The sequence below is a fragment of the Mytilus edulis genome, chromosome 14, assembly GCF_963676685.1.
Source record: "Mytilus edulis chromosome 14, xbMytEdul2.2, whole genome shotgun sequence".
Lineage (NCBI taxonomy): Eukaryota > Metazoa > Mollusca > Bivalvia > Mytilida > Mytilidae > Mytilus > Mytilus edulis.
In genome coordinates this window covers 970,468-989,393 of record NC_092357.1, presented here as the reverse complement: position 1 = coordinate 989,393, position 18,926 = coordinate 970,468, and the positions used below count along the sequence as shown (strand labels likewise).

Here is an 18,926-nt window from a genome sequence, read left to right as displayed (position 1 = left end):
AAGTTTTAAAAACCCCATAGAATATATACTTATATACCAAAGAGAATCATAATTGTGTGTTACAACTCGACGTAGATCGATTAAAACATATACTATTTTTCTAATGACAGTAGGGGTGGGAATGACAGGGCTGGGGTTGGATTGGTGGAGAGGGTTACTCAAAAGTGTACGTGAAATTTTACAATTCGAAATTTACAATGATCTTTGAGTCAGCTAAAAAAAAACTAAAATCGCTCAATTGAAGCTGTGCTAATGTGAATTTATGAATTGAAAGTCATCTGAAATGTTCTATTTATTTTTAATATCCAATAAGTACATTGGCAATTGTACCTTTTAGATACTGTTTTTAAGCAGTTGTCGTAAAAAAATTTAAAAACATAGTTGAAACAATATTTTACTTTCCAAGATTCAATGTCAATTCATAAAATTTATTTAAATTTTTCGTTTATTCACGACTGGCTTAATATAAAATAAAAGATATATGAATTGAAGACAATAGCTTTTTAGTTTTTATTAGTATGATTGTTTATAGTTAGGATTTTTTAATAGAGTAGAAATCGGTTTTTATTGATTGCACTTATAATTTTGCAAGTTTATTTTTATCGTTAATTTTCAATATAATTATGTTGAAATAGAGCTACATTTTCGTCTGCTAAGATTAGTTAAAGATAACAGAATTTTCCAAAGAATTTATTACTGTGTAGAAAGTTAATGGTTAATCTTAACGGTATTCCTAAATTTTATGACACCTTCAGTAGGTCAGTCTAGTCATTTAGAGTTCAAGTAAAAATCGTCTGCACGTGCAGCTGTGGCTATTTAATTTAATTACTTTGTTTTGATCATCTCTGGGAATCAGGTTAAATTAGTGTGAAATTTGATGTCTAATGTTCAGACGTAAACAGATCGTCTTTATCATGCGATAAGTTAACATCGAAAACAATGTTGTGAAATTGTATTACGAAAATGATTGTATATATTGTAAATATTGGATTAAAACGTAGTTATTAGCAAACATTCGTTAGTTATGTGATATGGATATAATAATGCTATTGGTATAACGTTATCGTCGAACTCCCAAATCCCAAATCGTCGAACTTTATATGAAACAATTTATTCCACTGCACATTTCAAATCGTCTCCGCAACATTTTGGTGGCAGAGCGTGGTTCAAAGAACTTTAATCGTAATCGTATTGTGAGAAAATGAGTAATTGGGATTTGGAAATCGAAGCAGCGGCAAGCGAGTGAGACAAAATGGACGAAACTGTAATTGCTCAACCGGACGAAAGTTTACAATTAGAAGATCTTAAGAAGGAAAAAGCGAAAGCGAAATCGGCATTCACAAAAACTAGACATTCATTACTACAAATTCTTGAAGAAGATTTTCCGGATCGTGAAGAATTAAAAGTAATTCAAGAGAAACTGATAAATGCAGAAGAAAAAGCGATGGATATTATGGGGAATTTATACGACAAATACAAGCATAGAAATGACATTCAAAATGTGATGAAAACAACAAAAGAGATGGAAAAAATCGAAGAAGAATTTACAGACGCAGAAAATGAGTGTCGTGACTATTTGATCGAGAGCAAAGTTGCGTCAAGCGTTGGATCCAGTGTATCTAGAATATCAAAACAAGATAATGTGAATTCCGAAAATAAAGTGGAAAGAAAACATGTAACTAAAGAAAAGGAAGTTAAACCAGAATTTGAACAAACTACGAAAGAAGAAAATAACAACAAGCAATTGAAGTCAGAATTAGGAAGCGACATGTGGAAACAATTAAAAAGAGTTGCAATACCGATATTTAAAGGAGATAAAAGAAACTACCAGAGCTGGGAAGCTGCATTTCTAGCATGTATCGACCAAGCACCGGCGACAAAGGAATATAAATTATTACAACTAAGACAATATGTGGAAGGTGAAGCGTTACAAGTTATCGAAAATTTAGGACATTCAGCAGTTGCGTATGATGCCGCAAAGGAGCGCTTAGAAAGAAAGTATGGAGGACAACGAAGACAAATAACCCTGTATATAGAAGAACTTGAAAACTTTAAACCTATGAGAGAAGGTATCGCTAAAGACATAGAACATTTTGCAGATTTACTGGATATAGCAGTTGTGAACTTGAAAGAAGCAGGTCGTTTCGAAGGGTTTAAAAAATGGTTCTTTGTACAACAAATTGCAGCGAAAGATGACAGAATCTATGTTGTCGAGGTATCATCGTTGGATATTCGAAAGCAGAAAAACAGAATCAGTTGAATGTCTACGTGAGTGGATTTTACAGGAAGCAGAGTTTCAAACTATAGCCTCAGAAACAATACATGGATTAAGTGCAAACTCTAGTAGCAATTCACAGCGGAATTATAAAGGAAATCGTAGGGATGGATTAAGAACATTTTTTGGAGAATCGCAAAATGAAAGCTATACCGGAAATAGGGTGTGCAAGTGTTGTAACGGTAATCATGGAGTTTGGAAGTGTGATGAATTTCGGAAGTTAACCGTTAACAAGAGATGGGATACCGCAAAACGTTTACAGTTGTGTTATCGTTGCTTAGGACATGATCACGTAGGCAGACAGTGTCCGAGAAGTAGAGCATGTAACTTGGGTGGATGCAAAGAAGTGCACAATAGACTTTTACACAGAGATAAACAATCGTTCAGTGAGCCAAAAGTTCCAGTGAGAACCGAATCGAAAACAAAACAGAACTATGCTGCTGAAAAGAAGGAAAATACAGACGCCGCCACTGAGGGGGAGAATCGGGATCGCACAATGATTGGCCGAGACAGAAAATCAAACTTCGTTGCACTTAGAACAGTACCTGTAATATTGAAAAATGGAAACCGTACCGTAAGTGTTAATGCATTACTTGATGACGCAAGTACGAAAACGTATATCAACGCTGATGTTGCCGCCGAATTGGGACTTCAAGGACAAGTTCAGAAAGTGACAGTTAATGTGTTAAATGACAATGTTGAAACATTTGAAACTATGCCAGTCGAGGTAAGACTTCAAAGTCACAATGGTCAGACAGACGCCAAAATAGTCGCATTCACTACTAACCGTGTAACCGGAAGTTTACAGCCAGTTGACTGGAAACAACACGCTCGGAAATGGGACCATCTTGCAGGGATTAAATTTCCGAATCTAGGAAAGAGACCTACTGTTGATATGTTGATCGGACTGGACTATGCGGATCTACATTATTCTTATAGAGATATACGTGGTAAACCTGGAGAGCCAATTGCTAGACTAACACCGTTAGGTTGGACGTGCATCGGAGATCCGAATAGCGGACAGGATCAGACACTATTTAACCGAACTTATTTTGTTCGTGGACAAGAGGATCGAAACGATTTAGATAACATTGTTAGGAAGTTTTGGGAAATCGAAAATGTCAAAACACCAAGCGAAAACGTGTTTCTAAGCAGTGATGAGCAAAAAGCGTTGTCAAAGGTAGAGCAATCTTTGGATTTTAAGGATGGACACTACGAAGTTAAAGTACCGTGGAAAGACGACACACCTTCATTACCGAACAATTATAATATGGCATTAAGTAGATTAGCAAATACAGAAAAAAGATTAAACAAAGACCCGAGTATTGCTAATGTTTATACACAAACAATAGAGAAATATATTGAGAAAGGATATGTTCGCAAAGTATCGACAAAGGAGGAGACCGTAACAGGAAAATGGTATTTGCCGCATTTCCCGGTAGTAAGACCGGACAAGGAAACAACTAAAACGAGGATTGTATTTGATGCGTCCGCAAAATTTCAGGGGATTTCGCTAAATCACACTATTCATCAAGGTCCAAAGTTACAGCAAGATTTATTAGATGTATTATTACGCTTCAGAAAATACCCCGTTGCACTTGTTTGTGACATCGCCGAAATGTAATTGAGAATTAAAATTGCACCAGACGACAGGCCGTATCACAGATTTTTATGGCGCGCAATGAAAACTGACCAAGTACCAGAGGAATATGAATTCAATAGTGTTGTTTTTGGAGTAAATTCGTCTCCATTCCAAGCTCAGTTTGTTTCTATAAAACATGCCGAAATGACAAAAGATTCATATCCACGAGCCGCCGAAACAGTTCTCGAATCTACATACATGGACGACAGTATGGACTCCGTAATCAACGATGAACAAGGCATCGAACTTTATAATCAGCTATCACAGTTATGGGCAAAGGCAGGGATGTATGCACGGAAATGGCTATCGAATTCAAAGACAGTTTTACAATGCATACCAGAAGAAGATCGCGCGTCACAAGTCGATCTCGATGAGGGATATTTACCGTCAGTGAAAACTCTAGGAGTTATATGGCAGGTAGACAATGACATATTCATGTTTAAAGTTAATCCACCGGCAGTTGATTTTAAATTTACTAAACGAAACATTCTAAGCAAAGTTGCTACGTTATTCGATCCGTTAGGATTTATTGCGCCGTACCCAATAAGAGGAAAACTACTACTACAAGAGATGTGGACAGCAGGACTAGACTGGGACGACCAGTTAGACGAAGAACTTGTTGAAAAATCTAGAGAGTGGTTCCGTGAACTTGATGAACTATGTTGTATTAAAATACCGAGATGTTTGCAGTTAAACGAAGACATTGTTTTAACGAGTCTACACACATTCAGCGACGCTTCTCAGGAGGCTCATGGATCAGTTATATATGCTAGACACGAGTATAAGAGTGGAATGATATCTACGAGATTTATAGCAGCGAAATCCAGAGTTGCTCCTTTAACTTCAGTCAGCATTCCAAGACTTGAGTTAATGGCCGCAGTTTTAGGATTAAGATTAGCACTTTCAGTTAAACACGCATTAGAAGTGCCCGATGATAATATGACATTCTGGTCAGACAGTATGAACGTTTTGTATTGGATTAGAGGCAGGAGTAGAGAGTACAAGCCATTTGTAGCGAATCGAATTGGAGAGATTCACACGTCATCGCATCCTCAACAATGGCGACATGTGCCAACAAAAGTTAACCCGGCAGATTTAGTATCTAGAGGTAGAACCGTTGAACAATTACAGTCGGACGTAATTTGGTGGAATGGACCGGAATTTCTACAAGATGAGGAACCACAATGGCCGGACACTAATATTCAGATAGAAAACGTACGTGATACCGAACTTAAGTGTCAAAAGAAAACAAGCGATAAACATACTACACTGTAAAGTATTCATAATAATGATTTAGATTGGCGTTTAGATCCCGTACGTTATTCTAGTGTCGTAAGACTAGTTCGTGTACAAGCGTATGTGCACAGATTCATTGACAATTGCAGACTAAAGCAAAAACAACGTCGTAAAGGTAGTTTATCTACCGTAGAATATGCAGATGTCGAGTTGGATATAATCAAAAATGCACAAAGGGAGGCATTTTCAGACGAATACAACGCTCTTATGAAAAGTAAAGATTTACCGAAAACCAGCAAATTGCTAGGATTACAACCGCGAATTGATGAAAATGGACTAATCAGATGTGATGGACGTTTAGAGAACGCCGAATTTCTATCGTTTGATGCAAGATATCCAATAATATTACCACGAAAAAATTGGGTCACGAAGCTTATTGTGAAACGATATCACGAACTTGGAAAACATGTTAGTGGGACAAATCAAACATTTCCAGCATTATCGTCACGATTTTGGATTATTTCAGGGAGAGAAGAAATAAGAGAATATGAACATGAGTGTTATACGTGTCGTAAGAAGAAAGCTAAAGTTGCCGAGCAAGTGATGGCTCCGTTACCGGAAATTCGTTTCAAAACACCTTAACATGCTTTCGCTCGTACAGCAGTTGATTTTGGTGGACCGTTCATAACTGTTCAGGGCAGAGGAAAACGACGTCAGAAAAGATACTTATGTCTATTTACATGTTTAGCGTCACGCGCAGTGCATTTGGAAGTAGCATTTGGATTAGATACGGACTCATTTCTTAACGCATTTTATCGGATGGTGAACAGGCGAGGTCTTCCGAAAGAGATGATTTCAGACAATGGAACTAATTTTGTTGGAGCAAATAGAGAACTGAAAGAACTTGTGTGTGCGCTTTTAGACAAGGATAAAATACATAATTCAATTAGTAACCAAGGGATTAAGTGGCATTTCAACCCACCGTTAACTCCGCATTTTGGTGGTATTCACGAGACGATGATAAAATCGGCAAAAAGAGCTATTTATGCAATATTAGGAAATGCAGACATTAATGATGAGGAACGTTTAACAGCATTTACCGGAGCTGAAGCACTGATAAATTCGAGACCGCTTACGTACCAATCTGCCGATCCGAAAGATGATACACCTTTAACACCGAATCACTTCTTGCACGGACAATTAGGTGGTCATTTCGCTCCAGAAACCGTTGATAATACTGATTTTAACCCGAGAAAACGATGGAGAAGAATACAGGAATTAATTAGACATTTTTGGAAACGTTGGATTAGAGAATGGTTGCCGGGACTTAACAAACGTGACAAGTGGACTTAAACAAAAAGGGACATGAAAACCGATGATATTGTGCTTGTAATGAATCCGAACGCTCCGAGAGGACATTGGCCGCTTGGCAGAATAATCGAAGTTTTCCCTGGCAAAGATGGACATGTTCGCGTTGCAAAAGTTTCACTTGGACAAACTGTATTAATAAGACCAATAACAAACTGTGCCCGTTAGAGATCGAAACCTCCGAAAATGACAGTGATAAATAATTGAAGTATAAATGTGGACATATATTTTCATTTGAATTTAGACAGTTAAATATTTTGAAATAGTTTTAGATTTGACAATTGAACTTAGACCAAAGACAGTTTTATATCGTTTAATTATTGTTTGTTTGATTGGCTTAGAGCAATCAAGAGGGGGAGAATGAATTGAAGACAATAGCTTTTTAGTTTTTATTAGTATGATTGTTTATAGTTAGGATTTTTTAAGAGTAGAAATCGGTTTTTATTGATTGCACTTATAATTTTGCAAGTTTATTTGTATCGTTAATTTTCAATATAATTATGTTGAAATAGAGCTACATTTTTGTCTGCTAAGATTAGTTAAAGATAACAGTATTTTCCAAAGAATTTATTACTGTGTAGAAAGTTAATGGTTAATCTTAACGGTATTCCTAAATTTGATGACACCTTCAGTAGGTCAGTCTAGTCATTTAGAGTTCAAGTAAAAATCGTCTGCACGTGCAGCTGTGGCTATTTAATTTAATTACTTTGATTTGATCATCTCTGGGAATCAGGTTAAATTAGTGTGAAATTTGATGTCTAATGTTCAGACGTAAACAGATCGTCTTTATCATGCGATAAGTTAACATCGAAAACAATGTTGTGAAATTGTATTACGAAAATTGTATATATTGTAAATATTGGATTAAAACGTAGTTATTAGCAAACATTCGTTAGTTATGTGATATGGATATAATAATGCTATTGGTATAACGTTATCGTCGAACTCCCAAATCCCAAATCGTCGAACTTTATATGAAACAATTTATTCCACTGCACATTTCAAATCGTCTCCGCAACAATATATACCTTTGAACTGCAAGCTAACTATAGAAAGACGATACTGCCCAGTAAAGGGGATTTTTTTTTAACAAAACTTTTTTTTTCATTGATATTTTTATTTTATTGTAATTGAATTAATATAAAAAGTTTGTATCGAAAATAGGTCAGATTTCTTAACTTTTTTTAATGATACCATTGTAATACGATAAATTTATTCATCCCTTTATACCTTATAATTCCTGCATCGAGCCTTCATTTAACAAAATGTACTGTTTTTCTAATTTTAACTCATCATGAGCTCTTTTCTAAAATTTATTCGGAGTAAAAAATAAAGAAATAATCCGAATGTGTATTAAAGTGTATTTAAGCAAGGCATAATCTAATTAAACATACTGCACAACATGTTTCAAGACGGAGACGACATATTCTTGACGCAGAATCGTTTTTTCCAAGAACCTGATGAACCAGCTGAAGACATATGCTCCCTTTTTGGATTACCAGTTCCAGATGAATTGGAAGATATACAAACTGCAGACTTTCAATTGCTTGATCAAGATGATGTGTTTAGCCTCATTGGGAATGGTAACTCAGACCTAGACCTAGAATCTGCTAAAATTGACGATGACCTAGCTGCATGGGCTGAACAAATCGAGACCCAACATCCATCCATCGCCATTGCTGCAACTGTAACCGGTCCAGAAAACACCAACAAAAGAATTAAAAAGAATCGTGTCTGACGACGAGATTAAAAGAATTGCAGTTAAAAGGAAAAAATATTGTTTTTTCTTAAATGTATACAGTATCAGTCAAACGGTGGAAGGGGATAATACACATATAAGTACGCATTAAGTTGATTTACACAAAGCTGTGATCGATATATATCGCAAACAATTCCTCTTAGTTCGGGTTAGGTTCCATCTTGAAATTAAGTAAAGTGCGAGTTTTTAACCCATGTCGAAATCGTTTCTATTACTTTTTGGATATAAAGAACGGCTATAAAACTGTCGTTTCTTTGCCTTTTCCGTGTACTTATAGTAAGTATGTGTCAGTTCCATAGTAATCGATACATCATGATTTCTTTTCTTTTTTCAAATTCCATATATCATATAATTATGTTTGATAAATGTCTGGTTTTCGGTATATAAAAAATCATTTTACAGCTAATTTCCTAATGCATGTAGAGGAAGACTTTGGTTAGCTTGCTTGCTTTGTTTGTATATTGTACAATCAAGTTCAATTAAATTCAAATATGATATATATACAGGTTTGACTATGTCATATATATATTGTTTAGAGATGTCAATCTTAATTACAAAGCTTGAATAAGCAATTATACAAACAAAGCAAGCAAGCCAACCAAAGTTTCACTCTACAAGCAGAAGTAAATTAGCTGTAATAATATATGAAACCTTCCTTAACCAACAAACTTAAGATAATTCATGTTAGTTATTTATAAAAAAATCTCTATGAATTATATTTGATAACTTATAATCTTTATTTCTGATAACCTTTTAAATGAATAAAGAATGATTTAGAGCTAATTTCCGAATGCATGTTAGTTACATTATAGAAGTTTGGCAGAGAATTCTATATTCGTAGTTGAGACTGCAACTAAGAAGAATCAAGGAAATAGATTTTGTTCGGAATGTTAAATAATTGATTGACTGTTGGTTGATTAACGTCCAGTGGCAAATATTTCGTATATATTAAGTATTTATGATGAAACTGTATGCATTTATCAATTAATTGCGTAGAAATGAGCTATAGAATGAAAATAAATATAGAATCACCGAAATATCTTATGTTGCTACATCAATGAGAAAAGGGTACTGTATGATCATAAATTTAAATTAGGGATATGCACTTTATGTCTTCGCTTTTAATCTGACAAATTGTCTTCTATTTTCAGTATTGCTGATACTACAAAGAAAAAGATGAGATGGGCGATAAATGTTTTTAAAAATGGCAGTTGGAAAGAAATGAATTGGCGAAACGCGACGAGAATATAAGTTGTATTGCACCTGATATTGAAGAAATGACAAAAGATGAACTGTGTTATTCCTTATCTAGATTCGTATGCGAAGTTATAAAAGAAAATGATGAAGATTATCCGGGTCAAACATTGTACGAGATTTTGATTAACATTCAAATGCATTTTGAACAAAAAGGAAAATGTTATAAGTTCCTGAACGAGGATGCCTTTTTACAAGTGAAAAACACCTTGGATTTCACCATGAAACAGAGGGCAGCAGCAGGACTAGGCATTAACAAGAAGAAAGCGGAAACTATTCTAGTTGAGGAGGAAGAACTTTTGTGGCAGAGAGGGATTTTAGGTGACAGTAACCCATCAAGGCTAGTGGACACCATATTGTATTTGATTGGATTACACTTCGCTCTTCGGGCTGGAAAAGAGCACAGAAACTTGAGAATGAATAATTCCCAAATTACTATATTGGAAAGAAATGGAGAGACTTGCCTAAAATATTCCGAAGATATTTCGAAGAGTAATCAAGGTGGATTAAAAACAAGACGAATTAAACAGAAACAAGTCTACGCCTACGAAGATACAGCCAACCCAGATAGATGTATAGTTCGACTATACAAGAAGTACATTGATCATTGGTAAGTATATAGATAAACTTAAATTGTAGCACATTTAATGACTAATGCTATGTATAAATTATGTAACAAGTTATTTTGACATTTCACGCAATTTACATTTAACAACTTACGTCAAAAAAAACAAATAATTCAGCCCCTCACTGTGGTCGATTTTCCAACTTGCGAGTTATTTTACATTCAAACAGCAGCAGAAAAGACGACTGATTTAAATTATTCTGATTAACTTCTTCTGTATGATTTTTTTTTATAGGGACATACCATGTTCTTCGACAATGAGAGCAAACATTCTTTTTTTAATGGCGTATTCTTTTACAACTCAATTTTATCTATTAATTCACCAATCACAATGGAAACAAGCTCATCCAAAAACAATTATGAGTTTGTTTAAAATTCAAAATCAAATAATTTATAATTATAAAAACTCGTACCCCTGAAAAAATGAATGGTCCGTGTCTAAGTACAATTGTGAGCTTGCAGGAATTTTTATATTTTTTTCAAAACCCTAGACTGTTTTTAAGAATTTTGTTGATAACCTTTTAAGAATAAAAAATACTCACATGTTCGTCCATGTTATGTTATCGTACATGTATTATTGTTTATAATCACCATAACTTCATGCCGAGTCACTTAAGCTGGGCGTACTCTAAAGGTGTACTTGAACAATTGTTTCATGCAATTATATATAGTATACTCAGTAATTAAAAAAGGTTAGCAGCAAATTTGTAGAGTTTATATTTACAATAAAACACTTCTAAGTATAGACATAAATACATTGGCGTTAAAGAGAACATATATACGATCTGTTGTGCTTTTACATTAGTTCAAAGTTTACAAATTATTTCCCAATTTTGGACATTTTAATATATTTATTCTTAAGTTAAAATATATGTTGCTAATTTTGTTTTACTCAGTTTAGAATTAAATGTTGATTGATTGATTGTTGGTTGCTTAACGTCCAGTGGCAAATATTTCATGAATGTTCTTGTTGAAGGACAACTCTTTATATATATTAAATAGTATTTACGGAATCCATTGCTCACATTGATTATAGTAATTCTGTATTGATTTGGTATAGAATTTATTTTTCCTATTCGAGGCGTTCAAAATCATGCAAGTATCATAAGTTTTCGATTCTTAATCTTAATTGAGCAGGATTGTCAGTTTCCCTAACTCCCTTAGAATCAAAGTTACAAATAGATATTGTTATAAATGCCTAATTAGATTTTTTTTTATTAAAGCTTCAACTTTTTCATTTCAGCCCAGAACAGACAAAAAATAATGTTTTTTTTATCTGAGGCATTGATTTAAACCAAAGGAAAACATTTGGTACACAGCACAACCAATTGGCATAAACACCCTATCTGCAACCGTCGGGAAAATGTGCACAGAAGCAGGACTCGGTGGATTTATGTCAAACCATTCATTACGTGCAACAGCTGCAACCCGTTTGTATGAATGTGGTGTTGATGAACAAATTATATCAGAGGTAACTGGACACCGGAGTGATGCTGTGAGGGAGAACAAAAGAACTAGCGATACAATGCGACGAGACGCATGTGGAATTATTCGCGGTGGTGTTCCTAAAAATCAGGAAGTGTCGAAAAAAATCTGTATTGGAAACCAGGAATTAGACATTAATATAAATGTTAATGTTAACGTGAATAAAAGTTAAATGCAGTGTCTTTTCATTTTTGTAATTGAACTTATTTCAGATTTATCGGACCGAAGGTTCAGTGATAAATACTCGTCAGGCAACATTACTCGATAATGAGCTATTGTAGCCTTAATGAGTTTTGCCAAAGGCTCTCTCATTGTTCAAGCACAGTGGATTCTTGAAAAAGAATCCACGCTTATTGAATAGAAAAATTTCACAACAATGGTTTAATTTGAGATAAACACCATGAGATGGTTGTCAAGTAAAGGTCATATCTAAAAATTGAAAATTATGTCAAATCATCTCTTTTATCATTGATTCTGGTATCAAGTTCCCGGTTAAAGATATACAGCCATGTTTCACTGTTAGTATTTATTCAGTTCGGCAGGATATATCAATTGATCGTATCATTGGCAGGTAAATCCCAAAGTGGTAACAGTTTTTATGCACTGCTTTGGTTAATCACAAGTGGTAAAAGTTTATTTTTATGCATTGTTTTGATTAATCACAAGTGATTACAGTTTTAAAGAATCGCTATTGTTAATCTTAAATAATGATAGTGTGTATGCAATGCTTAGGTAAGACCCGATGTGTCAGAGTTTTTATTAAATACAATGGTAAATCCTAAGTTGTTATTGTTTTTTTTATACATTAATATGATTAATCCCAATTTGTTATGCATTGCATAACCAAACTCTCACACATGATTGACATGGATAAATTGTGCAACCAAACTCTAGATTGTGTATCCAAACTCTAACACATGATTGTCATGGATAGATTGTGTAACCAAACTCTAGATTGTGTAACCAAACTCTAACACATGATTGACATGGATAGATTGTGTAACCAAACTCTCACACATGACTGACATGGATAGATTGTGCAACCAAACTCTAGATTGTGTATCCAAACTCTAACACATGATTGTCATGGATAGATTGTGTAACCAAACTCTATATTGTGTAACCAAACTCTAACACATGATTGACATGGATAAATTGTGCAACCAAACTCTAACACATGATTGACATGGATAGATTGTGTATCCAAACTCTAACATTGTCTAACACATGATTGACATGGATAGATTGTGTAACCAAACTCTCACACATGACTGACATGGATAGATTGTGTATTTACACTCTCACACATGATTGACATGTATAGATTGTGTAACCAAACTCTAACACATGATTGACATGGATAGATTGTGTAACCAAACTCCCACACATGATTGACATGGATAAATTGTGTACCCAAATTCTCACACATGATTAACATGGATAGATTGTGTATTCAAACTCTCACACATAATTGACATGGAGATATTGCGTATCCAAACTCTCACACATGATTAACATGTATAAATTGTGAAACTAAACTCTAACACTTGATTGATATGGATAGATTGAGTAACCAAACTCTCACTCATGATTGACATGGAAAGATTGTGTATCAAAACCTTAACACATGATTGACATGGATAAATTATGTAACCAAACTCTCACACATGATTGACATGGATAAATTGTGTACCCAAATTCTCACACATGATTGACATGGATATATTGTGTATTCAAACTCTCACACATAATTGACATGGAGATATTACGTATCCAAACTCTCACACATGATTAACATGTATAAATTGTGAAACTAAACTCTAACACTTGATTGATATGGATAGATTGAGTAACCAAACTCTCACTCATGATTGACATGGAAAGATTGTGTATCCAAACTCTCACACATGATTGACATGGATATATTGTGTAACCGAACTCTCACACATGATTGACATGGATATATTGTGTAACCAAACTCTCACACATGATTGACATGGATATATTGTGTATCAAAACCTTAACACATGATTGACATGGATAAATTATGTAACCAAACTCTCACACATGATTGACTTGGATAGATTGTGTATCCAAACTATCACACATGATTGACATGGATAAATTGTGTAACCAAACTCTCACACATGATTGACATGGATATATTGTGTAACCAAACTCTCACACATGATTGACTTGGATAGATTGTGTAACCAAACTATCACACATGATTGACATGGATAAATTGTGTAACCAAACTCTCACACATGATTGACATGAATATATTGTGTATCAAAACTCTAACACATGATTGACATGGATATATTGCGTATTCAATTATTTTTACATATTATATATACATGTACGTAAACAGATCAAAAGCGATGATTTTAAAATCAATTCTAATTTTTTTGTTTCTTATAGCAATAAGATTTAACAGTTTATTCTAGAAATGTAATCATTGATAAATAAAATAATCACATACTCTTATTTTTTTTAATGAACATATATGATATATGTTTTATTACCTCATAGTCTAGTTGTGTATATACTTTTTTTCCAAGATTTGCTATATAATGTACTTCTTATATTTCACCTTCAAATAAAAAATCTATAAGAACATTAACACCCAACTGAATTGCTTTATCAATCAAAATTGCTTATATAGAAAATGTAACACATGATCGACATGGATAGATTCTGCAACCAACCTCTAACGCATGATTGACCAAGATAGATTGTGTATCCAAACTCTCACACATGATTGACATGGATATATGGTGTATCCATACTCTAACACATGATTGACATGGATAGATTGTGTAACCAAACTCTAGATTGTGTAACCAAACTCTCACACATGATTGACATGGATAAATTGTGCAACCAAACTCTAGATTGTGTATCCAAACTCTAACACATGATTGTCATGGATAGATTGTGTAACCAAACTCTAGATTGTGTAACCAAACTCTAGATTGTGTAACCAAACTCTAACACATGATTGACATGGATAAATTGTGCAACCAAACTCTAACACATGATTGACATGGATAAATTGTGCAACCAAACTCTAGATTGTGTATCCAAACTCTAACACATGATTGTCATGGATAGATTGTGTAACCAAACTCTAGATTGTGTAACCAAACTCTAGATTGTGTAACCAAACTCTAGATTGTGTAACCAAACTCTAGCACATGATTGACATGGATAAATTGTGCAACCAAACTCTAACACATGATTGACATGGATAGATTGTGTAACCAAACTCTCACACATGACTGACATGGATAGATTGTGCAACCAAACTCTAGATTGTGTATCCAAACTCTAACACATGATTGTCATGGATAGATTGTGTAACCAAACTCTATATTGTGTAACCAAACTCTAACACATGATTGACATGGATAAATTGTGCAACCAAACTCTAACACATGATTGACATGGATAGATTGTGTATCCAAACTCTAACATTGTCTAACACATGATTGACATGGATAGATTGTGTAACCAAACTCTCACACATGACTGACATGGATAGATTGTGTATTTACACTCTCACACATGATTGACATGTATAGATTGTGTAACCATACTCTAACACATGATTGACATGGATAGATTGTGTAACCAAACTCCCACACATGATTGACATGGATAAATTGTGTACCCAAATTCTCACACATGATTAACATGGATATATTGTGTATTCAAACTCTCACACATAATTGACATGGAGATATTGCGTATCCAAACTCTCACACATGATTAACATGGATAAATTGTGAAACTAAACTCTAACACTTGATTAATATGGATAGATTGAGTACCCAACTCTCACTCATGATTGACATGGAAAGATTGTGTATCCAAACTCTCAAACATGATTGACATGGATATATTGTGTAACCGAACTCTCACACATGATTGACATGGATATATTGTGTAACCAAACTCTCACACATGACTGACTTGGATAGATTGTGTATCAAAACCTTAACACATGATTGACATGGATAAATTATGTAACCAAACTCTCACACATGATTGACATGGATAAATTGTGTACCCAAATTCTCACACATGATTGACATGGATAGATTGTGTATTCAAACTCTCACACATAATTGACATGGACATATTACGTATCCAAACTCTCACACATGATTAACATGTATAAATTGTGAAACTAAACTCTAACACTTGATTGATATGGATAGATTGAGTAACCAAACTCTCACTCATGATTGACATGGAAAGATTGTGTATCCAAACTCTCACACATGATTGACATGGATATATTGTGTAACCGAACTCTCACACATGATTGACATGGATATATTGTGTAACCAAACTCTCACACATGATTGACATGGATATATTGTGTATCAAAACCTTAACACATGATTGACATGGATAAATTATGTAACCAAACTCTCACACATGATTGACTTGGATAGATTGTGTATCCAAACTATCACACATGATTGACATGGATATATTGTGTAACCAAACTCTCACACATGATTGACTTGGATAGATTGTGTATCCAAACTCTCACACATGATTGACATGAATATATTGTGTATCAAAACTCTAACACATGATTGACATGGATATATTGTGTAACCGAACTCTCACACATGATTGACATGGATATATTGTGTAACCAAACTCTCACACATGATTGACATGGATAGATTGTGTATCCAAACTCTCACACATGATTGACATGGATATATTGTGTAACCGAACTCTCACACATGATTGACATGGATATATTGTGTAACCAAACTCTCACACATGATTGACATGGATATATTGTGTATCAAAACCTTAACACATGATTGACATGGATAAATTATGTAACCAAACTCTCACACATGATTGACTTGGATAGATTGTGTATCCAAACTATCACACATGATTGACATGGATATATTGTGTAACCAAACTCTCACACATGATTGACTTGGATAGATTGTGTATCCAAACTCTCACACATGATTGACATGAATATATTGTGTATCAAAACTCTAACACATGATTGACATGATTGTATTGTGTATCCAAACTCTCATTCATGATTGACATGGATAGATTGTGTATCCAAACTATCACACATGATTGGCATGGATATATTGAGAAACCAAACTCTCACACATGATTGACCTGGATAGATTGTGTTACCAAACTCTCACACATGATTTGCATGGATATATTGTGTAAGCAAACTCTCACACATAATTGGCATAGATAGATTTTGTTACCAAACTCTAACACATGATTGACATGGTTGTGTAACCAAACTGCTTATCTTCAAATTATGACATGTCAGAATTAATAGACACTTCCTTGGACTTTGAAACGATGTATACTAACAAAGCGACTTTGACCTGGAGGCTGTCAATACATTATTGTATAGTGTGATATGATGTAGAACTGTCACACCACTGTATAAGGAAAGGTTGGGCACCCGCTTTCATATTTAACCTTCAACACTATGTATCATCTGCCTCAAGTAAGGAGCCTGTAAATTTAGTGGTTGTTGTTTGTCGCTGTGTTACATTGATGATTTTTCGTTCATCATTCTCTACTTAAATTAAGCCGTTTTTTTTCTCGTTTAAATTGTATAACGTTGTGGTATTTACTTTGCTAATTGATGAAGGGCGTACGGTAGCCGTCAGCTTGCAATTTATGTGTACTTAGTCTCGTGTAGGGAGTTGTATTGTATCATTGACAATCATTACCAATGGATGTTTTAACATTGTTATAAAGCGAGAGGTTTGGTTAGACAGAAAACGAGGTTGTAAAAGAAAAAAAAATAGAGACATTACTGCTAAGAAGCCGGTAGTAGTTGTAGTTTATTCATGGCTGTCAATGAAAAAACAAAACTGTATAGTCAGCCTTCAAGGCACCGACTTATAAAATATAAAACAATTCAAATGAAAAAAAAAATCGACGTAATTCATAACAAAACCACCCCCGAAAAAAAATTGATAGATATGAACCAAAGACAACCACTTACGCTGAATACAATGACTTGAGACAGGCACATAAAAAATTAGGGCGGGAAAAGCGTGTCTGAAACCGTCAACTCTTCACTAACCAGGTGAGTTACAACCCCAAAGCAATCAATCAATTAAAGACAACTAGATAGTTTTGGGCTTCTAATTTGAGATTAGCACATAAAGATTGTAGTTCAGTTTGGGGAAATTAATTTCAATTTTTTGAGGGAAATTGCAATGCATAGATTTGAAATTGTAATCATATGTTTGACTTGTTTTGATTTATTAAATGACATTAAAAAATAGCAATGTATCCTATTTTTACAAAATGAGATTATTTACCTGTTTTTTTATTGTTTTGTATTTGTAATATAGTCAGGTCAATTGGAATCTACCAAACCTCTTTTTCAGTTATAGCTTAAAATTTGGCACACCAGACCCGTGTTGTATCTATAAACGAATTGTCAGTTGTGCTTAAATCATAACAGGTGTACGGCAAAATCGAATCAAAAATTAAATACTAACAAAACTACAACAAACAGCTTAAGCATGAGTTTTTACCCTTACAATACTAAGTATCATGGCAAAACTAAATAAAACAAATGAAATCATTGAACAAATTCAAATTAAATAAGTAATAAGATGTTTGGCCGCTGTTGGTTTTAAAACAGTCACTAACATTATATTCCGACGTAGAATTGTCACTGGAATGCCCTGTTTAATTGTACATTGTCTTAGTTTGTTGAAAGTAACAAATCACGTTTTCTAATATACAACAATTGTTTCCAATAAGCAGATAGATTTTTTACGCAATAACGAGTGCCTTCCAGCTATATGTTAATGGTCTTCTCTATAATAGAGTACATAAAATAATTCCTTCACTTAGAATTAATTGTTAGTAGAAGTCGTTGTATCCAAAAGACAAAAACAAATATAGTATATTGCTATATGTTCACAAGCTGATTTAATAAACTCGAAATGAATTTTAAATGAATAAACTGTTTTCCGAATAGTTTGAAAACATTTTTTTTTTCTCCTTAATACAACCGATTATTAGGTTTATAGAAATATCAATACTAGAAACATATCATGATTTCATAGAAACGGTACAAACATCAACACCAGTATCATATATAACATAAGTTGTCTTTTATTCTTCCGTAGTGCTTATCGTATCCATACTAACGATTTAAATGGTTTGAAGTTACATTTATCAGAAACTGTTATAGCAGAATTATCGGAAATACTATTTAACATATCACGTACGT

General features: G+C 34.0%; 4 protein-coding genes across 4 annotated transcripts; all 4 read left to right on the top strand.

Moving 5' to 3' along the window:
- Window positions 1-1,252: 1,252 nt before the first annotated feature.
- On the top strand, window positions 1,253-3,899 carry LOC139503350 (uncharacterized). Its single transcript, XM_071293122.1, has 2 exons — window positions 1,253-2,215; window positions 2,286-3,899. Exons 1-2 carry the CDS (start codon window positions 1,253-1,255, stop codon window positions 3,897-3,899), a joined length of 2,577 nt encoding a protein of 858 aa, XP_071149223.1.
- A 57-nt stretch (window positions 3,900-3,956) lies between these two features.
- On the top strand, window positions 3,957-5,192 carry LOC139503349 (uncharacterized). The gene has a single exon (XM_071293121.1). The coding sequence runs from the start codon at window positions 3,957-3,959 to the stop codon at window positions 5,190-5,192; it is 1,236 nt and encodes a 411-aa protein (XP_071149222.1).
- A 780-nt stretch (window positions 5,193-5,972) lies between these two features.
- On the top strand, window positions 5,973-6,506 carry LOC139503348 (uncharacterized). Its single transcript, XM_071293120.1, has one exon. The coding sequence runs from the start codon at window positions 5,973-5,975 to the stop codon at window positions 6,504-6,506; it is 534 nt and encodes a 177-aa protein (XP_071149221.1).
- A 3,051-nt stretch (window positions 6,507-9,557) lies between these two features.
- Window positions 9,558-10,148, top strand: LOC139503347 (zinc finger MYM-type protein 2-like). The gene has a single exon (XM_071293119.1). It carries the CDS (start codon window positions 9,558-9,560, stop codon window positions 10,146-10,148), a length of 591 nt encoding a protein of 196 aa, XP_071149220.1.
- Window positions 10,149-18,926: the final 8,778 nt, after the last annotated feature.